The 23,005-nt window shown below is 34.9% G+C and overlaps 5 protein-coding genes and 1 long non-coding RNA gene across 6 annotated transcripts; 5 read left to right on the top strand and 1 right to left on the bottom strand.

The window, feature by feature from the left end:
- Positions 1-1,776: 1,776 nt before the first annotated feature.
- Positions 1,777-2,476, top strand: LOC143053894 (histone H5-like). Its single transcript, XM_076226686.1, has one exon. The coding sequence runs from the start codon at positions 1,836-1,838 to the stop codon at positions 2,409-2,411; it is 576 nt and encodes a 191-aa protein (XP_076082801.1). The 5' UTR covers positions 1,777-1,835; the 3' UTR covers positions 2,412-2,476.
- Positions 2,477-6,906: 4,430 nt separating this feature from the next.
- Positions 6,907-10,138, bottom strand: LOC143053893 (uncharacterized). The gene is made up of 3 exons (XR_012971498.1): positions 9,910-10,138; positions 8,450-8,565; positions 6,907-7,449 (listed from the first exon to the last, which is right to left on the bottom strand). It is a non-coding gene; the product is annotated as an uncharacterized LOC143053893 (long non-coding RNA).
- A 249-nt stretch (positions 10,139-10,387) lies between these two features.
- On the top strand, positions 10,388-11,083 carry LOC143053892 (histone H5-like). Its single transcript, XM_076226685.1, has one exon. It carries the CDS (start codon positions 10,443-10,445, stop codon positions 11,016-11,018), a length of 576 nt encoding a protein of 191 aa, XP_076082800.1. The 5' UTR covers positions 10,388-10,442; the 3' UTR covers positions 11,019-11,083.
- Positions 11,084-14,054: 2,971 nt separating this feature from the next.
- Positions 14,055-14,754, top strand: LOC143053890 (histone H5-like). Its single transcript, XM_076226683.1, has one exon. It carries the CDS (start codon positions 14,114-14,116, stop codon positions 14,687-14,689), a length of 576 nt encoding a protein of 191 aa, XP_076082798.1. The 5' UTR covers positions 14,055-14,113; the 3' UTR covers positions 14,690-14,754.
- A 2,972-nt stretch (positions 14,755-17,726) lies between these two features.
- On the top strand, positions 17,727-18,426 carry LOC143053889 (histone H5-like). Its single transcript, XM_076226682.1, has one exon. The coding sequence runs from the start codon at positions 17,786-17,788 to the stop codon at positions 18,359-18,361; it is 576 nt and encodes a 191-aa protein (XP_076082797.1). The 5' UTR covers positions 17,727-17,785; the 3' UTR covers positions 18,362-18,426.
- Positions 18,427-21,398: 2,972 nt separating this feature from the next.
- On the top strand, positions 21,399-22,098 carry LOC143053888 (histone H5-like). The gene has a single exon (XM_076226681.1). The coding sequence runs from the start codon at positions 21,458-21,460 to the stop codon at positions 22,031-22,033; it is 576 nt and encodes a 191-aa protein (XP_076082796.1). The 5' UTR covers positions 21,399-21,457; the 3' UTR covers positions 22,034-22,098.
- The last annotated feature ends 907 nt before the right edge of the window (positions 22,099-23,005 follow it).

The raw sequence follows: 23,005 nt of genomic DNA, 5'->3' as shown, positions 1-23,005 counted from the left end.
CTCATTTTTGAAGATCATATATACAGTTGTCTATAATTGCTTACATCCACTGCATTTGAACTATGGTGGATAGTTGTCTCATTGGCAATCATACCACATCTCCTTATTTTCATATTGAAATGACAGCAACTTAACGACACACACAAACATAGCCTACTAGTATATACGTACATGGGAGACTGAGAAATTCTGTGCTTATTGGAAAAGGATTAAAAAAAAACTTTAAGGTATGCTATGACTAAGCTTTAAATATAAGGTAGATAGGGAGTAGGAAACACACATATTTGTTTTTTATTTGGCCTTAATGAAGAAGAAAACCACACACACAGCATATTAGATCTTGTACTAACATCCATTAAACGCTATGCTAATATGTCTTCAAAAGAGAACCCTATTTATTATTTTATTTTAATTTATTTTTTCTTCGTTTCAATCTTTGGTTTTTGATTCTTTTTACATTAAATCTGCTTATTACCGTTGCAATAGTTTACAAATATTTTTAGTCCAAATACAATTCATTGAAAATATATCCCCCCTTTTTTCTCCGGATTTTTTTTTTTGAAAAAGGGGGGGAGGGGGGGGGGGGGGTCTGGAGGTTTAGTTCAATACAGTGGAAAAATGTTTTGCCAAAAGTCCAATGGTTCACACTGATGTGTTTTTGTCCTTCTCGGTCTTTTTAATCGTCCGTGTCACGGGATGCTGCTTCACCCTTTACCGGTTCTGGTTTCACTTGCATAGCTTATATAGGTATAATGCATATGTATAGCCAGAGTCTTCACTGTGACACACATTCCCCTTTTTGAGGGGAAATAAATGAACTTTTGTAATTGTCAATTAAGATACAAATGATATGTACCACTTTCGAATTATAAAACTACAAAAATCTTCGTGTTTTGTTTTTGTTTTGTTTGTATCGAAACTTTCAGGCGGCCAGGCCACTTTGAGCTCAGATCATCGGTTATTGATAATAAAATTAATTAAATATATTTTGTTGAAAAATATGGTATATTCTATAAGACATATTCGAGGTTTTGACTTGAAAGTGCGCAAATTGTACATGCAAATGGAAATAAAAGCGAAGACGCATCATACAAAACAGTTGTCCAGTGCCTCAGATCCACTGAAAACAAAGTCGCTCTCTGAAAAGTTCCCAACGCTAGATTAAATAAAAAGATGTTTTAAATTCGTATTCTAGATATTGGGTTTGTTCATTCGAATCTTGAATGTTTGCGAAATTTTGCTCGGGTTGAATAAAAATGTTATTTGAAGTTTTAGTAAAAATCTGCAATTAAACAATGGCGCGTGAACTTTTTGTGTGTTTCCCTCTAGCTGGAAACAAACTTATTACGAGGAGGAACATGCTTCCAGTGAATAAAAACGGAAAGAAACCTAAAGAGAAATGATTTTTCTTCCGCTGTACAATTTTACGACGATAGAATATGTGTGTAATGAGAAAAACTCGTAAATTTTCTGTCAACATACCTGCGAAGACAATTCAGTCGGTTCTACTTTAACTATTAATATCTTTTTACTGTGTACATCGAAAAATACACAGTTTATCTAACATGCAAGATTAATGACTGTTGAGCAATTTGGTATGCTATATGTGAATGTTTTTGATAGAATTATACTATAAATTATCATAAAAGTCTTCGAAGAAGCACATAATCATTTTACCGAGATCGCGTAATGGATTTTACAAGTTATTTTTAAGGGTGTCTTCGTCGAGGTCCGCGTTCGTCTGTTATAAATAAACGAGGCCTGGAATGGCGTTATTTTCAAATCGTTATTCGTAGTATAAACTTCGTAAAGGATAATATTTTGAATCATTCAAAATGGCAGACGCAACAGCAGCACCAGCAGTAGCACCAGCTAAATCACCAAAGAAAAAGGCAGCAGCCAAGCCAAAGAAGCCTTCCGCACATCCTAAATACAGCGAGATGATTGGAAAAGCCATCGCCGCTTTGAAAGAACGTGGAGGTTCCTCAAGGCAAGCAATTCTGAAGTACATCATGGCCAACTTCAACGTCGGAAAAGATGCCAAGTCAGTAAATGCTCATTTAAAACTTGCACTCAGAGCCGGAGTTAAGAACAACAGTTTGAAGCAGTCCAAGGGAACTGGAGCATCCGGATCTTTCAGAATTGGAGAGGCTAAAGTAGTTAAAAAGAAGCCAGCAAAGGCAAAGAAAGCAGCCAAACCTAAGGCCGCCAAGCCTAAGAAGGCAAAGAGCACACCCAAGAAGAAGAAGCCAGCAGCAAAGAAACCAGCTGGAGAGAAAAAGGCGGCCAAACCAAAGGCAAAAAAACCAGCAGCAAAGAAAGCAGCCAAGCCAAAGAAGCCAGCAGCCAAGTCACCAGCAAAAAAGAAGGCAGCCAAACCAAAAGCCAAGAAGACACCAAAGAAGAAGTAAACTGTTCCAGACTTCAGTCTGCAGAGGCTATTCAGCCACCAAAAGCCCTTTTAAGGGCTACCCAATTTATTCAAAAAGAATCTACAATTGTTGTACATTAGTTATCAAACTAAATCTAGCTGAGCCCTACCCTTTTCTTTACTTTTCTCTGAACTTTGCACTGGTCTATGAAATATTTTTTGGGGTCAAATTATTTCCATTGTTTGTTTTATTTCACTCCTTATGACTATACTATTTCTAACACCTAAGTATGCAGCTGTTTTTTGGATATTTTTTGTGTAGTTAGGCACCATTAAAATTATATCAGTGTATTTTCACGCACTTATTTGAACTGAATAGAACTTTTTCTATTCAGTTTTCGTTAGAGTGACAATCTACGAAAATAGGAAGTCATGCTAGGGTTTTATTGTGCTCTTTTTTTAGGGGGAAGGGGGTCAAAATCACACAGCTAACCTTCAACCGAAAAATCATTTTTGTCATTATGTGAGTTTTCCCATTTCTCTCTTCTTCTTCGTGTTCAACTTGACTGACATTTTTTGTTAGACTTTTTCTACACGTAAGCAAAGTCAAAGGTTGGCTCTCTAGTTCATATCAACTAGTCAATGGGGAGGTAACTCTAAAATTAAACTCAGTACTTTTTTCAGTCCTATATAAATAAACTGTTAAAATGTACACAATACAAAAGATGTATAACGTATCGTCAAAATCAGATTAGTAGCAAATGAATGCAGTGACGTTTGTCTGTTATTTGTTTATTTGTTTATTTATTATTTGTCAAAATTACTACAATAATATTGTGTATTAAAAGTTAGAAGGAAACTCTAAAGTACGGAGGTTTTTGTTCAACATTTAACAGTTCTGCAATTATTTTGTCATTTTATTACCTGCGATTTATTATGCAAATTTCACTATTCTCTACCTTTCGAATTTCATCTTTGTTTTACTCGTGTATAAAATAAATGCACCTACTTGTTTCTATGTTTCTTTCAAATGGTTGTCCTGTGTTTTTTCTCTTCTTTTTTTCTCTCTGTTATTTAGTGTGTGACGACTTGACTGTATCTTTGCTATGTCATTTTAATCTGTCCACAGCACGCGAGGTGAATAAACCCGAAACAATACAATGACGTCACGCGTCACTACTGTGATGAACAGAAACAAGGATGGATGGACGGACAGTGGTACAAAAAGTAAGAAAAAGTTATTTCTCTGATAACAGGTATCGCGTGAATTGTAGGTTCACGGTATAGTATAGGTTTTTTCTCTCATTTTTGAAGATCATATATACAGTTGTCTATAATTGCTTACATCCACTGCATTTGAACTATGGTGGATAGTTGTCTCATTGGCAATCATACCACATCTCCTTATTTTCATATTGAAATGACAGCAACTTAACGACACACACAAACATAGCCTACTAGTATATACGTACATGGGAGACTGAGAAATTCTGTGCTTATTGGAAAAGGATTAAAAAAAAACTTTAAGGTATGCTATGACTAAGCTTTAAATATAAGGTAGATAGGGAGTAGGAAACACACATATTTGTTTTTTATTTGGCCTTAATGAAGAAGAAAACCACACACACAGCATATTAGATCTTGTACTAACATCCATTAAACGCTATGCTAATATGTCTTCAAAAGAGAACCCTATTTATTATTTTATTTTAATTTATTTTTTCTTCGTTTCAATCTTTGGTTTTTGATTCTTTTTACATTAAATCTGCTTATTACCGTTGCAATAGTTTACAAATATTTTTAGTCCAAATACAATTCATTGAAAATATATCCCCCCTTTTTTCTCCGGATTTTTTTTTTTGAAAAAGGGGGGGAGGGGGGGGGGGGGGTCTGGAGGTTTAGTTCAATACAGTGGAAAAATGTTTTGCCAAAAGTCCAATGGTTCACACTGATGTGTTTTTGTCCTTCTCGGTCTTTTTAATCGTCCGTGTCACGGGATGCTGCTTCACCCTTTACCGGTTCTGGTTTCACTTGCATAGCTTATATAGGTATAATGCATATGTATAGCCAGAGTCTTCACTGTGACACACATTCCCCTTTTTGAGGGGAAATAAATGAACTTTTGTAATTGTCAATTAAGATACAAATGATATGTACCACTTTCGAATTATAAAACTACAAAAATCTTCGTGTTTTGTTTTTGTTTTGTTTGTATCGAAACTTTCAGGCGGCCAGGCCACTTTGAGCTCAGATCATCGGTTATTGATAATAAAATTAATTAAATATATTTTGTTGAAAAATATGGTATATTCTATAAGACATATTCGAGGTTTTGACTTGAAAGTGCGCAAATTGTACATGCAAATGGAAATAAAAGCGAAGACGCATCATACAAAACAGTTGTCCAGTGCCTCAGATCCACTGAAAACAAAGTCGCTCTCTGAAAAGTTCCCAACGCTAGATTAAATAAAAAGATGTTTTAAATTCGTATTCTAGATATTGGGTTTGTTCATTCGAATCTTGAATGTTTGCGAAATTTTGCTCGGGTTGAATAAAAATGTTATTTGAAGTTTTAGTAAAAATCTGCAATTAAACAATGGCGCGTGAACTTTTTGTGTGTTTCCCTCTAGCTGGAAACAAACTTATTACGAGGAGGAACATGCTTCCAGTGAATAAAAACGGAAAGAAACCTAAAGAGAAATGATTTTTCTTCCGCTGTACAATTTTACGACGATAGAATATGTGTGTAATGAGAAAAACTCGTAAATTTTCTGTCAACATACCTGCGAAGACAATTCAGTCGGTTCTACTTTAACTATTAATATCTTTTTACTGTGTACATCGAAAAATACACAGTTTATCTAACATGCAAGATTAATGACTGTTGAGCAATTTGGTATGCTATATGTGAATGTTTTTGATAGAATTATACTATAAATTATCATAAAAGTCTTCGAAGAAGCACATAATCATTTTACCGAGATCGCGTAATGGATTTTACAAGTTATTTTTAAGGGTGTCTTCGTCGAGGTCCGCGTTCGTCTGTTATAAATAAACGAGGCCTGGAATGGCGTTATTTTCAAATCGTTATTCGTAGTATAAACTTCGTAAAGGATAATATTTTGAATCATTCAAAATGGCAGACGCAACAGCAGCACCAGCAGTAGCACCAGCTAAATCACCAAAGAAAAAGGCAGCAGCCAAGCCAAAGAAGCCTTCCGCACATCCTAAATACAGCGAGATGATTGGAAAAGCCATCGCCGCTTTGAAAGAACGTGGAGGTTCCTCAAGGCAAGCAATTCTGAAGTACATCATGGCCAACTTCCCAGTAAACAATCCAACGTTGACATTACGTTGTGACAACGTAATACTATCGTTGTGACAACGTAGTAAAATTACGTTGGTACAACGTAATTTTGTGAACTCCAAGGCACGTGCTGACAACCATCCACACAACGTTGGCACAACGTAATTTGTGACGTAATTTATTACCATCATAAAACGTAGTAACAACGTCACAGCACAACTATAACTGTCCCTTGTCCTCATTTAATTGATAGAATCAATGCAATTACATTGAAGAAGTATGTAAACAGGGTCTTTATTTTTTCTTTTGACCCGTTTTAAGTTGTAAATTTTTCTATGTGGGAAAGATGGACAATTGTTGATATGTACTCTATTTCCAAACTGCCAGCTGTATATGAAATTGTCAAAAAGTTGGTTTTTTTTTTTATCTTTTTTGCAGGTTTCAGTGTGAAATGTATAAATATCTAGTTTTCCCAAAAATAGTTGTTTAAGGTTTATAAAGTCTTAAGTTTTTAACTTTTGCAATACTGAAGTACAAGAATTACACATTTCCATTTAACAAATGCAACTTTTCTTTCTTTTAACACATAATACTTTTCAAAAAAAGGAAATTTTGTATTATGGCCAATAAGACAACCCTCTATCCTAAAATCAAATATTGATGATGTTAGCAATTATCATGATTATAGGTACATGTACAGCCTTCAACATGACATCTTGGTACGTGCTTCAAATTCTGAATGTTTAGTGTTTCAGTGGCCTAGAATACAGATTTCACTATGATGGCAGAAATTCTAGAATGAAGGTTTCACTTTGACGAAGGAAAACCATTTTTAATGAATTATTCAGAAATACAACAAACTACCACATTTACCTTAATATTTACTGAAAATTCATTCAGCTGGATTCACTACACGATTACAAACAAGCTAGGCAAATTAGCCCAAAATGTGACTGTCTAATTTATAAATATATATATTCTACACAATTCATACACACTTCTAAAAATATCCCAAATGAAGAAAATACCTGAAATTCAATTCAACTAACTATTGCTTTTTTCCATTGACCAACTAGAGATGTATAAAAAAGAAGATGTGGTATGATTGCCAATGAGACAACTGTCCACAAGAGACCAAAATGATAGACCTATCCAACAGTTTAGACTTCTTTTTTCTTACAATGTACATTGTACATGTAGCTACATGAACCAATAAAAAAAATAATAGTTTGTTTCTGAATTTTTAATTTTTATTCCAAATTTTAGTCTGGTGTTGGTTGTATACATTGTACATGTCATTCCAAATGTTGGTTTTCTGCCCTCTAATCAGCTGGGCAATTTGCACAATTGTTTCTGCATACATGTAGTTGGTATTGGTAATGTTTTTACTCTAGCTCAGTCAATATAGTACACTGGATATGTAGGATGGCTTGTTTCGAAGCTAAGATATTTTCACATATATGTGGTTAAATTTTCGGAATACTAAGTGCGATTTTTTTTCACACAACAATTTCTTTGAAAATTTAAAACTTTGAATACATTAAAAAACTCCATAGTTTTTACATATTTATACTATGATCCTCTACTTTCCAGATCAACACAAATGGTAAAGCTCAGTCACTTGTTAAAATGAAACATGTTCAATATCACTACAGAGACAATTTTTGTTTACACACAACTTTTGTGTTCCTTATTTGATGGCGCATTAGTTCCTCATTTGGAAGCGCATTAGGAATATTGACCCAGCTGGTCTTGTGTTGGTTTCAGATCTCTGAAAAAAAAATCATAAATTATAAAATACAAAAAAATAAATTGATCCCAACTTATGAATTACAGCAGTTCTTAAAAATCATCCTGTGTTTAAACATAATCAATATTTTTTCTATTGCTGGTCCTATAATAAACTGCAGATTCATAATTATGTTATATTGTTACTGAGATGTTTGTATCTTTGCCAATTATACACATTTTGATGATGTATGTTAGAAATTTAACACAATTTCGACAGTATATAATTATTCATAACTAATGATTAACCTTTGTTCTTATTTAAAAAATAAATTTGTTGTTAAATTGAACATGTGTTAATAAAACTATGTCTGTTCCAGAAATTACTATGTCCGCCCCTAAGGGACAGCCCTAAGCCCTTTTAAAAAAAATCCCAGCACTGACAGAATTAAAAATTAATAAGAACAACACTCCCTTTGCATTTTGGTATTTCATACACAACCACCCCCAAATAAAATTTAAGAAAAGAGCTTTCCCTGGCGGAGAGAGGACATAATATTTTCTGGAGCAACCAGTGGTTATTCTACAAATAATAATGAGTCCAAATAATTAATGAAAGAAGTTTGGTTTCACAATATTGTCATTTTTCAATTAATTTAAGATATGCAAAGGATTCTACCTTAATAAATTTAGCATGTACATTGATACAACAAGACCTCATAGCATATGCCAATGAACGCAATCTATAAAATCAACAAATTATAATTAATATAAGAAGAATGTGTCCATGAGCCACAAATGATCTTATCAAACTTAATTTAAAGGACATATCTAGAGAACAGTAAAGCAGATGCTCTCCAAATTCAAACTCTGCGTTTTATGATAAGCGTTGTGTATTGGTTGCATAACATGTGGTTTAGGCTATTGTTAGATAACAATATCCAATTTTGAGTTCAATGTACATGTATGTACGTACAGTACAAGAGTTAAACTATATCACTCAGTTAAGGAGGAAAGAAAAGAGCTGATCAACTGATGTTTACCTTTTTAAAATCTTGGTCCAAATTTTTGAGCTGGTGCATGCTTAACTGTTACATGGTTACTGCAATGATTTCCTCAACCTCAGACACATTGGATCTGTGGATTTATATACAATACTCTGGAAAAAAAATTAAAAATACGTTCAATTATCTTTTATATTCTTCTGTCTGTTTCATATAAAAAAGAAGATGTGGTATGATTGCCAATGAGACAACTCTTTACAAGAGACCAAAATGACACAGAAATTAAAATTTATAGGTAACTGTACGGCCTTCAACAATGAGCAAAGCCCATACCGCATAGCCAGCTATGAAAGGCCCGATATGACTATGTGAAACAATTCAAACGAGAAAATTCACCGCCTTATTTATATAAAAAAAAATGTTAGTCCAACAAATCTTTAGGAGAACAAAGTGACAAATTTAAATGCATTCCAAAATTCATATGTTTTATGATTGATTACAACATTGTTTCTGATCACATATTTAGTGATTGTACATGTAGCTCGTCATCGATAAACATGTAGATTTCATACTATAAATTGTACAGCAAAAAAGATGTCCCTATGTACTGTTTTTAACACCTGTAAACTGGGTTTTACCCTGAAAACAAAAAAAATTTACCCAACTTTCAAGGCTAGATCCTAGTCTAAATCACTATGACACTTTCAAGACTTGGAAGGCTGTTTTTTTATTTTTTTCTGGGACGCCTTCCTACAACGACCTAATCCTATTACGACAACTGTGATGGCTATCTTAATTTTTTTCTGTGACGCCTATATTTTACAACATCTTTATTGGCACAATTGTCTATTTCCATGTCAGACCCAGTGATACAATGATTGATCGTTTGTTGCTCAACATCCAGTGGCAAATATTTCATGCATGTTAGCGACGACCCCCAGTGATATATGCAGCATTATCATTAATAGGCCGAGTTTGTAATATGCCAAGTTTGAAATGAGCGGAGTTTGTAATGGACCCAGATATCTAAAGTGCTGAGATGTTTAGCTTCACATTTTCTGATATTGATAACATGGATGACTTTTATGCTTCAATGATTATCAAAAAATAACAGAGCAAAAGACACTTGTAGCCTTAATATATAGGGATAGTAGCTCTTGTCACAGATAGAAAACAAGTACTTGTGGCTGTGCACCCCTCCCCCTTTTTTTTTACTTTCTACAGTTATTACTTATTTTTAATTGCATATATCTTCAGAAACAACACAAGTTAATCAAGCAATTTGATAAATGGATTCAAATAACACACATTATGGCTAAAATATCTTGTATCAGTGCAATATATTGACAGTATAAGAAAAAGTATCATATTTCAACACGGTCACGTATAACAGACTTGAAAGAGGCGCCCAACACGGTAACAGATGTTTTATTTTCATCAATCAAACTTGTTTTTATCATGGAGAACCTATTTGGTGTAATGTGCAATCACTATTTTACCTTTTTCTTTGTTCTGGAATCTGGATCAAGCTAAATTTCCACTGCAAATTCCTCATTGTTTTCAAAAATCAAGCGGCAAAAGTGCGCATGCTCAGACTTTTCATAGTATGCAGCGGTAAAACCCGAGTACTGCTGAACGTTACACTAATCAAATCGTGAAAAACGATTATGAAATCCAAGTGATAAATGATGACAAAATTTTAATGATATATTAAACAATAAATATTCATATAAAATACATATATTAGAACATTAAAATTGGATTTGTAATATTTTCTTTGACATCTTGATGCAAATTATGTCTGCGGGGAAAAAAGGGGGAGTTTTTTTTTTAAATCGAAAAAATCGTAAATATATTCTAGTGAAGGTGAATGATCGATATATCCAGGAATACTCATTGTGACATACCCCAAAAATTCGTCCCATAGTCCGCGTTCGTCTGTTATAAATAAACGAGGCCTGGAATGGCGTTATTTTCAAATCGTTATTCGTAGTATAAACTTCGTAAAGGATAATATTTTGAATCATTCAAAATGGCAGACGCAACAGCAGCACCAGCAGTAGCACCAGCTAAATCACCAAAGAAAAAGGCAGCAGCCAAGCCAAAGAAGCCTTCCGCACATCCTAAATACAGCGAGATGATTGGAAAAGCCATCGCCGCTTTGAAAGAACGTGGAGGTTCCTCAAGGCAAGCAATTCTGAAGTACATCATGGCCAACTTCAACGTCGGAAAAGATGCCAAGTCAGTAAATGCTCATTTAAAACTTGCACTCAGAGCCGGAGTTAAGAACAACAGTTTGAAGCAGTCCAAGGGAACTGGAGCATCCGGATCTTTCAGAATTGGAGAGGCTAAAGTAGTTAAAAAGAAGCCAGCAAAGGCAAAGAAAGCAGCCAAACCTAAGGCCGCCAAGCCTAAGAAGGCAAAGAGCACACCCAAGAAGAAGAAGCCAGCAGCAAAGAAACCAGCTGGAGAGAAAAAGGCGGCCAAACCAAAGGCAAAAAAACCAGCAGCAAAGAAAGCAGCCAAGCCAAAGAAGCCAGCAGCCAAGTCACCAGCAAAAAAGAAGGCAGCCAAACCAAAAGCCAAGAAGACACCAAAGAAGAAGTAAACTGTTCCAGACTTCAGTCTGCAGAGGCTATTCAGCCACCAAAAGCCCTTTTAAGGGCTACCCAATTTATTCAAAAAGAATCTACAATTGTTGTACATTAGTTATCAAACTAAATCTAGCTGAGCCCTACCCTTTTCTTTACTTTTCTCTGAACTTTGCACTGGTCTATGAAATATTTTTTGGGGTCAAATTATTTCCATTGTTTGTTTTATTTCACTCCTTATGACTATACTATTTCTAACACCTAAGTATGCAGCTGTTTTTTGGATATTTTTTGTGTAGTTAGGCACCATTAAAATTATATCAGTGTATTTTCACGCACTTATTTGAACTGAATAGAACTTTTTCTATTCAGTTTTCGTTAGAGTGACAATCTACGAAAATAGGAAGTCATGCTAGGGTTTTATTGTGCTCTTTTTTTAGGGGGAAGGGGGTCAAAATCACACAGCTAACCTTCAACCGAAAAATCATTTTTGTCATTATGTGAGTTTTCCCATTTCTCTCTTCTTCTTCGTGTTCAACTTGACTGACATTTTTTGTTAGACTTTTTCTACACGTAAGCAAAGTCAAAGGTTGGCTCTCTAGTTCATATCAACTAGTCAATGGGGAGGTAACTCTAAAATTAAACTCAGTACTTTTTTCAGTCCTATATAAATAAACTGTTAAAATGTACACAATACAAAAGATGTATAACGTATCGTCAAAATCAGATTAGTAGCAAATGAATGCAGTGACGTTTGTCTGTTATTTGTTTATTTGTTTATTTATTATTTGTCAAAATTACTACAATAATATTGTGTATTAAAAGTTAGAAGGAAACTCTAAAGTACGGAGGTTTTTGTTCAACATTTAACAGTTCTGCAATTATTTTGTCATTTTATTACCTGCGATTTATTATGCAAATTTCACTATTCTCTACCTTTCGAATTTCATCTTTGTTTTACTCGTGTATAAAATAAATGCACCTACTTGTTTCTATGTTTCTTTCAAATGGTTGTCCTGTGTTTTTTCTCTTCTTTTTTTCTCTCTGTTATTTAGTGTGTGACGACTTGACTGTATCTTTGCTATGTCATTTTAATCTGTCCACAGCACGCGAGGTGAATAAACCCGAAACAATACAATGACGTCACGCGTCACTACTGTGATGAACAGAAACAAGGATGGATGGACGGACAGTGGTACAAAAAGTAAGAAAAAGTTATTTCTCTGATAACAGGTATCGCGTGAATTGTAGGTTCACGGTATAGTATAGGTTTTTTCTCTCATTTTTGAAGATCATATATACAGTTGTCTATAATTGCTTACATCCACTGCATTTGAACTATGGTGGATAGTTGTCTCATTGGCAATCATACCACATCTCCTTATTTTCATATTGAAATGACAGCAACTTAACGACACACACAAACATAGCCTACTAGTATATACGTACATGGGAGACTGAGAAATTCTGTGCTTATTGGAAAAGGATTAAAAAAAAACTTTAAGGTATGCTATGACTAAGCTTTAAATATAAGGTAGATAGGGAGTAGGAAACACACATATTTGTTTTTTATTTGGCCTTAATGAAGAAGAAAACCACACACACAGCATATTAGATCTTGTACTAACATCCATTAAACGCTATGCTAATATGTCTTCAAAAGAGAACCCTATTTATTATTTTATTTTAATTTATTTTTTCTTCGTTTCAATCTTTGGTTTTTGATTCTTTTTACATTAAATCTGCTTATTACCGTTGCAATAGTTTACAAATATTTTTAGTCCAAATACAATTCATTGAAAATATATCCCCCCTTTTTTCTCCGGATTTTTTTTTTTGAAAAAGGGGGGGAGGGGGGGGGGGGGTCTGGAGGTTTAGTTCAATACAGTGGAAAAATGTTTTGCCAAAAGTCCAATGGTTCACACTGATGTGTTTTTGTCCTTCTCGGTCTTTTTAATCGTCCGTGTCACGGGATGCTGCTTCACCCTTTACCGGTTCTGGTTTCACTTGCATAGCTTATATAGGTATAATGCATATGTATAGCCAGAGTCTTCACTGTGACACACATTCCCCTTTTTGAGGGGAAATAAATGAACTTTTGTAATTGTCAATTAAGATACAAATGATATGTACCACTTTCGAATTATAAAACTACAAAAATCTTCGTGTTTTGTTTTTGTTTTGTTTGTATCGAAACTTTCAGGCGGCCAGGCCACTTTGAGCTCAGATCATCGGTTATTGATAATAAAATTAATTAAATATATTTTGTTGAAAAATATGGTATATTCTATAAGACATATTCGAGGTTTTGACTTGAAAGTGCGCAAATTGTACATGCAAATGGAAATAAAAGCGAAGACGCATCATACAAAACAGTTGTCCAGTGCCTCAGATCCACTGAAAACAAAGTCGCTCTCTGAAAAGTTCCCAACGCTAGATTAAATAAAAAGATGTTTTAAATTCGTATTCTAGATATTGGGTTTGTTCATTCGAATCTTGAATGTTTGCGAAATTTTGCTCGGGTTGAATAAAAATGTTATTTGAAGTTTTAGTAAAAATCTGCAATTAAACAATGGCGCGTGAACTTTTTGTGTGTTTCCCTCTAGCTGGAAACAAACTTATTACGAGGAGGAACATGCTTCCAGTGAATAAAAACGGAAAGAAACCTAAAGAGAAATGATTTTTCTTCCGCTGTACAATTTTACGACGATAGAATATGTGTGTAATGAGAAAAACTCGTAAATTTTCTGTCAACATACCTGCGAAGACAATTCAGTCGGTTCTACTTTAACTATTAATATCTTTTTACTGTGTACATCGAAAAATACACAGTTTATCTAACATGCAAGATTAATGACTGTTGAGCAATTTGGTATGCTATATGTGAATGTTTTTGATAGAATTATACTATAAATTATCATAAAAGTCTTCGAAGAAGCACATAATCATTTTACCGAGATCGCGTAATGGATTTTACAAGTTATTTTTAAGGGTGTCTTCGTCGAGGTCCGCGTTCGTCTGTTATAAATAAACGAGGCCTGGAATGGCGTTATTTTCAAATCGTTATTCGTAGTATAAACTTCGTAAAGGATAATATTTTGAATCATTCAAAATGGCAGACGCAACAGCAGCACCAGCAGTAGCACCAGCTAAATCACCAAAGAAAAAGGCAGCAGCCAAGCCAAAGAAGCCTTCCGCACATCCTAAATACAGCGAGATGATTGGAAAAGCCATCGCCGCTTTGAAAGAACGTGGAGGTTCCTCAAGGCAAGCAATTCTGAAGTACATCATGGCCAACTTCAACGTCGGAAAAGATGCCAAGTCAGTAAATGCTCATTTAAAACTTGCACTCAGAGCCGGAGTTAAGAACAACAGTTTGAAGCAGTCCAAGGGAACTGGAGCATCCGGATCTTTCAGAATTGGAGAGGCTAAAGTAGTTAAAAAGAAGCCAGCAAAGGCAAAGAAAGCAGCCAAACCTAAGGCCGCCAAGCCTAAGAAGGCAAAGAGCACACCCAAGAAGAAGAAGCCAGCAGCAAAGAAACCAGCTGGAGAGAAAAAGGCGGCCAAACCAAAGGCAAAAAAACCAGCAGCAAAGAAAGCAGCCAAGCCAAAGAAGCCAGCAGCCAAGTCACCAGCAAAAAAGAAGGCAGCCAAACCAAAAGCCAAGAAGACACCAAAGAAGAAGTAAACTGTTCCAGACTTCAGTCTGCAGAGGCTATTCAGCCACCAAAAGCCCTTTTAAGGGCTACCCAATTTATTCAAAAAGAATCTACAATTGTTGTACATTAGTTATCAAACTAAATCTAGCTGAGCCCTACCCTTTTCTTTACTTTTCTCTGAACTTTGCACTGGTCTATGAAATATTTTTTGGGGTCAAATTATTTCCATTGTTTGTTTTATTTCACTCCTTATGACTATACTATTTCTAACACCTAAGTATGCAGCTGTTTTTTGGATATTTTTTGTGTAGTTAGGCACCATTAAAATTATATCAGTGTATTTTCACGCACTTATTTGAACTGAATAGAACTTTTTCTATTCAGTTTTCGTTAGAGTGACAATCTACGAAAATAGGAAGTCATGCTAGGGTTTTATTGTGCTCTTTTTTTAGGGGGAAGGGGGTCAAAATCACACAGCTAACCTTCAACCGAAAAATCATTTTTGTCATTATGTGAGTTTTCCCATTTCTCTCTTCTTCTTCGTGTTCAACTTGACTGACATTTTTTGTTAGACTTTTTCTACACGTAAGCAAAGTCAAAGGTTGGCTCTCTAGTTCATATCAACTAGTCAATGGGGAGGTAACTCTAAAATTAAACTCAGTACTTTTTTCAGTCCTATATAAATAAACTGTTAAAATGTACACAATACAAAAGATGTATAACGTATCGTCAAAATCAGATTAGTAGCAAATGAATGCAGTGACGTTTGTCTGTTATTTGTTTATTTGTTTATTTATTATTTGTCAAAATTACTACAATAATATTGTGTATTAAAAGTTAGAAGGAAACTCTAAAGTACGGAGGTTTTTGTTCAACATTTAACAGTTCTGCAATTATTTTGTCATTTTATTACCTGCGATTTATTATGCAAATTTCACTATTCTCTACCTTTCGAATTTCATCTTTGTTTTACTCGTGTATAAAATAAATGCACCTACTTGTTTCTATGTTTCTTTCAAATGGTTGTCCTGTGTTTTTTCTCTTCTTTTTTTCTCTCTGTTATTTAGTGTGTGACGACTTGACTGTATCTTTGCTATGTCATTTTAATCTGTCCACAGCACGCGAGGTGAATAAACCCGAAACAATACAATGACGTCACGCGTCACTACTGTGATGAACAGAAACAAGGATGGATGGACGGACAGTGGTACAAAAAGTAAGAAAAAGTTATTTCTCTGATAACAGGTATCGCGTGAATTGTAGGTTCACGGTATAGTATAGGTTTTTTCTCTCATTTTTGAAGATCATATATACAGTTGTCTATAATTGCTTACATCCACTGCATTTGAACTATGGTGGATAGTTGTCTCATTGGCAATCATACCACATCTCCTTATTTTCATATTGAAATGACAGCAACTTAACGACACACACAAACATAGCCTACTAGTATATACGTACATGGGAGACTGAGAAATTCTGTGCTTATTGGAAAAGGATTAAAAAAAAACTTTAAGGTATGCTATGACTAAGCTTTAAATATAAGGTAGATAGGGAGTAGGAAACACACATATTTGTTTTTTATTTGGCCTTAATGAAGAAGAAAACCACACACACAGCATATTAGATCTTGTACTAACATCCATTAAACGCTATGCTAATATGTCTTCAAAAGAGAACCCTATTTATTATTTTATTTTAATTTATTTTTTCTTCGTTTCAATCTTTGGTTTTTGATTCTTTTTACATTAAATCTGCTTATTACCGTTGCAATAGTTTACAAATATTTTTAGTCCAAATACAATTCATTGAAAATATATCCCCCCTTTTTTCTCCGGATTTTTTTTTTTGAAAAAGGGGGGGAGGGGGGGGGGGGGGTCTGGAGGTTTAGTTCAATACAGTGGAAAAATGTTTTGCCAAAAGTCCAATGGTTCACACTGATGTGTTTTTGTCCTTCTCGGTCTTTTTAATCGTCCGTGTCACGGGATGCTGCTTCACCCTTTACCGGTTCTGGTTTCACTTGCATAGCTTATATAGGTATAATGCATATGTATAGCCAGAGTCTTCACTGTGACACACATTCCCCTTTTTGAGGGGAAATAAATGAACTTTTGTAATTGTCAATTAAGATACAAATGATATGTACCACTTTCGAATTATAAAACTACAAAAATCTTCGTGTTTTGTTTTTGTTTTGTTTGTATCGAAACTTTCAGGCGGCCAGGCCACTTTGAGCTCAGATCATCGGTTATTGATAATAAAATTAATTAAATATATTTTGTTGAAAAATATGGTATATTCTATAAGACATATTCGAGGTTTTGACTTGAAAGTGCGCAAATTGTACATGCAAATGGAAATAAAAGCGAAGACGCATCATACAAAACAGTTGTCCAGTGCCTCAGATCCACTGAAAACAAAGTCGCTCTCTGAAAAGTTCCCAACGCTAGATTAAATAAAAAGATGTTTTAAATTCGTATTCTAGATATTGGGTTTGTTCATTCGAATCTTGAATGTTTGCGAAATTTTGCTCGGGTTGAATAAAAATGTTATTTGAAGTTTTAGTAAAAATCTGCAATTAAACAATGGCGCGTGAACTTTTTGTGTGTTTCCCTCTAGCTGGAAACAAACTTATTACGAGGAGGAACATGCTTCCAGTGAATAAAAACGGAAAGAAACCTAAAGAGAAATGATTTTTCTTCCGCTGTACAATTTTACGACGATAGAATATGTGTGTAATGAGAAAAACTCGTAAATTTTCTGTCAACATACCTGCGAAGACAATTCAGTCGGTTCTACTTTAACTATTAATATCTTTTTACTGTGTACATCGAAAAATACACAGTTTATCTAACATGCAAGATTAATGACTGTTGAGCAATTTGGTATGCTATATGTGAATGTTTTTGATAGAATTATACTATAAATTATCATAAAAGTCTTCGAAGAAGCACATAATCATTTTACCGAGATCGCGTAATGGATTTTACAAGTTATTTTTAAGGGTGTCTTCGTCGAGGTCCGCGTTCGTCTGTTATAAATAAACGAGGCCTGGAATGGCGTTATTTTCAAATCGTTATTCGTAGTATAAACTTCGTAAAGGATAATATTTTGAATCATTCAAAATGGCAGACGCAACAGCAGCACCAGCAGTAGCACCAGCTAAATCACCAAAGAAAAAGGCAGCAGCCAAGCCAAAGAAGCCTTCCGCACATCCTAAATACAGCGAGATGATTGGAAAAGCCATCGCCGCTTTGAAAGAACGTGGAGGTTCCTCAAGGCAAGCAATTCTGAAGTACATCATGGCCAACTTCAACGTCGGAAAAGATGCCAAGTCAGTAAATGCTCATTTAAAACTTGCACTCAGAGCCGGAGTTAAGAACAACAGTTTGAAGCAGTCCAAGGGAACTGGAGCATCCGGATCTTTCAGAATTGGAGAGGCTAAAGTAGTTAAAAAGAAGCCAGCAAAGGCAAAGAAAGCAGCCAAACCTAAGGCCGCCAAGCCTAAGAAGGCAAAGAGCACACCCAAGAAGAAGAAGCCAGCAGCAAAGAAACCAGCTGGAGAGAAAAAGGCGGCCAAACCAAAGGCAAAAAAACCAGCAGCAAAGAAAGCAGCCAAGCCAAAGAAGCCAGCAGCCAAGTCACCAGCAAAAAAGAAGGCAGCCAAACCAAAAGCCAAGAAGACACCAAAGAAGAAGTAAACTGTTCCAGACTTCAGTCTGCAGAGGCTATTCAGCCACCAAAAGCCCTTTTAAGGGCTACCCAATTTATTCAAAAAGAATCTACAATTGTTGTACATTAGTTATCAAACTAAATCTAGCTGAGCCCTACCCTTTTCTTTACTTTTCTCTGAACTTTGCACTGGTCTATGAAATATTTTTTGGGGTCAAATTATTTCCATTGTTTGTTTTATTTCACTCCTTATGACTATACTATTTCTAACACCTAAGTATGCAGCTGTTTTTTGGATATTTTTTGTGTAGTTAGGCACCATTAAAATTATATCAGTGTATTTTCACGCACTTATTTGAACTGAATAGAACTTTTTCTATTCAGTTTTCGTTAGAGTGACAATCTACGAAAATAGGAAGTCATGCTAGGGTTTTATTGTGCTCTTTTTTTAGGGGGAAGGGGGTCAAAATCACACAGCTAACCTTCAACCGAAAAATCATTTTTGTCATTATGTGAGTTTTCCCATTTCTCTCTTCTTCTTCGTGTTCAACTTGACTGACATTTTTTGTTAGACTTTTTCTACACGTAAGCAAAGTCAAAGGTTGGCTCTCTAGTTCATATCAACTAGTCAATGGGGAGGTAACTCTAAAATTAAACTCAGTACTTTTTTCAGTCCTATATAAATAAACTGTTAAAATGTACACAATACAAAAGATGTATAACGTATCGTCAAAATCAGATTAGTAGCAAATGAATGCAGTGACGTTTGTCTGTTATTTGTTTATTTGTTTATTTATTATTTGTCAAAATTACTACAATAATATTGTGTATTAAAAGTTAGAAGGAAACTCTAAAGTACGGAGGTTTTTGTTCAACATTTAACAGTTCTGCAATTATTTTGTCATTTTATTACCTGCGATTTATTATGCAAATTTCACTATTCTCTACCTTTCGAATTTCATCTTTGTTTTACTCGTGTATAAAATAAATGCACCTACTTGTTTCTATGTTTCTTTCAAATGGTTGTCCTGTGTTTTTTCTCTTCTTTTTTTCTCTCTGTTATTTAGTGTGTGACGACTTGACTGTATCTTTGCTATGTCATTTTAATCTGTCCACAGCACGCGAGGTGAATAAACCCGAAACAATACAATGACGTCACGCGTCACTACTGTGATGAACAGAAACAAGGATGGATGGACGGACAGTGGTACAAAAAGTAAGAAAAAGTTATTTCTCTGATAACAGGTATCGCGTGAATTGTAGGTTCACGGTATAGTATAGGTTTTTTCTCTCATTTTTGAAGATCATATATACAGTTGTCTATAATTGCTTACATCCACTGCATTTGAACTATGGTGGATAGTTGTCTCATTGGCAATCATACCACATCTCCTTATTTTCATATTGAAATGACAGCAACTTAACGACACACACAAACATAGCCTACTAGTATATACGTACATGGGAGACTGAGAAATTCTGTGCTTATTGGAAAAGGATTAAAAAAAAACTTTAAGGTATGCTATGACTAAGCTTTAAATATAAGGTAGATAGGGAGTAGGAAACACACATATTTGTTTTTTATTTGGCCTTAATGAAGAAGAAAACCACACACACAGCATATTAGATCTTGTACTAACATCCATTAAACGCTATGCTAATATGTCTTCAAAAGAGAACCCTATTTATTATTTTATTTTAATTTATTTTTTCTTCGTTTCAATCTTTGGTTTTTGATTCTTTTTACATTAAATCTGCTTATTACCGTTGCAATAGTTTACAAATATTTTTAGTCCAAATACAATTCATTGAAAATATATCCCCCCTTTTTTCTCCGGATTTTTTTTTTTGAAAAAGGGGGGGAGGGGGGGGGGGGGGTCTGGAGGTTTAGTTCAATACAGTGGAAAAATGTTTTGCCAAAAGTCCAATGGTTCACACTGATGTGTTTTTGTCCTTCTCGGTCTTTTTAATCGTCCGTGTCACGGGATGCTGCTTCACCCTTTACCGGTTCTGGTTTCACTTGCATAGCTTATATAGGTATAATGCATATGTATAGCCAGAGTCTTCACTGTGACACACATTCCCCTTTTTGAGGGGAAATAAATGAACTTTTGTAATTGTCAATTAAGATACAAATGATATGTACCACTTTCGAATTATAAAACTACAAAAATCTTCGTGTTTTGTTTTTGTTTTGTTTGTATCGAAACTTTCAGGCGGCCAGGCCACTTTGAGCTCAGATCATCGGTTATTGATAATAAAATTAATTAAATATATTTTGTTGAAAAATATGGTATATTCTATAAGACATATTCGAGGTTTTGACTTGAAAGTGCGCAAATTGTACATGCAAATGGAAATAAAAGCGAAGACGCATCATACAAAACAGTTGTCCAGTGCCTCAGATCCACTGAAAACAAAGTCGCTCTCTGAAAAGTTCCCAACGCTAGATTAAATAAAAAGATGTTTTAAATTCGTATTCTAGATATTGGGTTTGTTCATTCGAATCTTGAATGTTTGCGAAATTTTGCTCGGGTTGAATAAAAATGTTATTTGAAGTTTTAGTAAAAATCTGCAATTAAACAATGGCGCGTGAACTTTTTGTGTGTTTCCCTCTAGCTGGAAACAAACTTATTACGAGGAGGAACATGCTTCCAGTGAATAAAAACGGAAAGAAACCTAAAGAGAAATGATTTTTCTTCCGCTGTACAATTTTACGACGATAGAATATGTGTGTAATGAGAAAAACTCGTAAATTTTCTGTCAACATACCTGCGAAGACAATTCAGTCGGTTCTACTTTAACTATTAATATCTTTTTACTGTGTACATCGAAAAATACACAGTTTATCTAACATGCAAGATTAATGACTGTTGAGCAATTTGGTATGCTATATGTGAATGTTTTTGATAGAATTATACTATAAATTATCATAAAAGTCTTCGAAGAAGCACATAATCATTTTACCGAGATCGCGTAATGGATTTTACAAGTTATTTTTAAGGGTGTCTTCGTCGAGGTCCGCGTTCGTCTGTTATAAATAAACGAGGCCTGGAATGGCGTTATTTTCAAATCGTTATTCGTAGTATAAACTTCGTAAAGGATAATATTTTGAATCATTCAAAATGGCAGACGCAACAGCAGCACCAGCAGTAGCACCAGCTAAATCACCAAAGAAAAAGGCAGCAGCCAAGCCAAAGAAGCCTTCCGCACATCCTAAATACAGCGAGATGATTGGAAAAGCCATCGCCGCTTTGAAAGAACGTGGAGGTTCCTCAAGGCAAGCAATTCTGAAGTACATCATGGCCAACTTCAACGTCGGAAAAGATGCCAAGTCAGTAAATGCTCATTTAAAACTTGCACTCAGAGCCGGAGTTAAGAACAACAGTTTGAAGCAGTCCAAGGGAACTGGAGCATCCGGATCTTTCAGAATTGGAGAGGCTAAAGTAGTTAAAAAGAAGCCAGCAAAGGCAAAGAAAGCAGCCAAACCTAAGGCCGCCAAGCCTAAGAAGGCAAAGAGCACACCCAAGAAGAAGAAGCCAGCAGCAAAGAAACCAGCTGGAGAGAAAAAGGCGGCCAAACCAAAGGCAAAAAAACCAGCAGCAAAGAAAGCAGCCAAGCCAAAGAAGCCAGCAGCCAAGTCACCAGCAAAAAAGAAGGCAGCCAAACCAAAAGCCAAGAAGACACCAAAGAAGAAGTAAACTGTTCCAGACTTCAGTCTGCAGAGGCTATTCAGCCACCAAAAGCCCTTTTAAGGGCTACCCAATTTATTCAAAAAGAATCTACAATTGTTGTACATTAGTTATCAAACTAAATCTAGCTGAGCCCTACCCTTTTCTTTACTTTTCTCTGAACTTTGCACTGGTCTATGAAATATTTTTTGGGGTCAAATTATTTCCATTGTTTGTTTTATTTCACTCCTTATGACTATACTATTTCTAACACCTAAGTATGCAGCTGTTTTTTGGATATTTTTTGTGTAGTTAGGCACCATTAAAATTATATCAGTGTATTTTCACGCACTTATTTGAACTGAATAGAACTTTTTCTATTCAGTTTTCGTTAGAGTGACAATCTACGAAAATAGGAAGTCATGCTAGGGTTTTATTGTGCTCTTTTTTTAGGGGGAAGGGGGTCAAAATCACACAGCTAACCTTCAACCGAAAAATCATTTTTGTCATTATGTGAGTTTTCCCATTTCTCTCTTCTTCTTCGTGTTCAACTTGACTGACATTTTTTGTTAGACTTTTTCTACACGTAAGCAAAGTCAAAGGTTGGCTCTCTAGTTCATATCAACTAGTCAATGGGGAGGTAACTCTAAAATTAAACTCAGTACTTTTTTCAGTCCTATATAAATAAACTGTTAAAATGTACACAATACAAAAGATGTATAACGTATCGTCAAAATCAGATTAGTAGCAAATGAATGCAGTGACGTTTGTCTGTTATTTGTTTATTTGTTTATTTATTATTTGTCAAAATTACTACAATAATATTGTGTATTAAAAGTTAGAAGGAAACTCTAAAGTACGGAGGTTTTTGTTCAACATTTAACAGTTCTGCAATTATTTTGTCATTTTATTACCTGCGATTTATTATGCAAATTTCACTATTCTCTACCTTTCGAATTTCATCTTTGTTTTACTCGTGTATAAAATAAATGCACCTACTTG

Source organism: Mytilus galloprovincialis, chromosome 12 (genome assembly GCF_965363235.1).
Source record: "Mytilus galloprovincialis chromosome 12, xbMytGall1.hap1.1, whole genome shotgun sequence".
NCBI classification, from domain to species: domain Eukaryota; kingdom Metazoa; phylum Mollusca; class Bivalvia; order Mytilida; family Mytilidae; genus Mytilus; species Mytilus galloprovincialis.
This window is presented reverse-complemented; position numbering and strand designations above follow the sequence as displayed.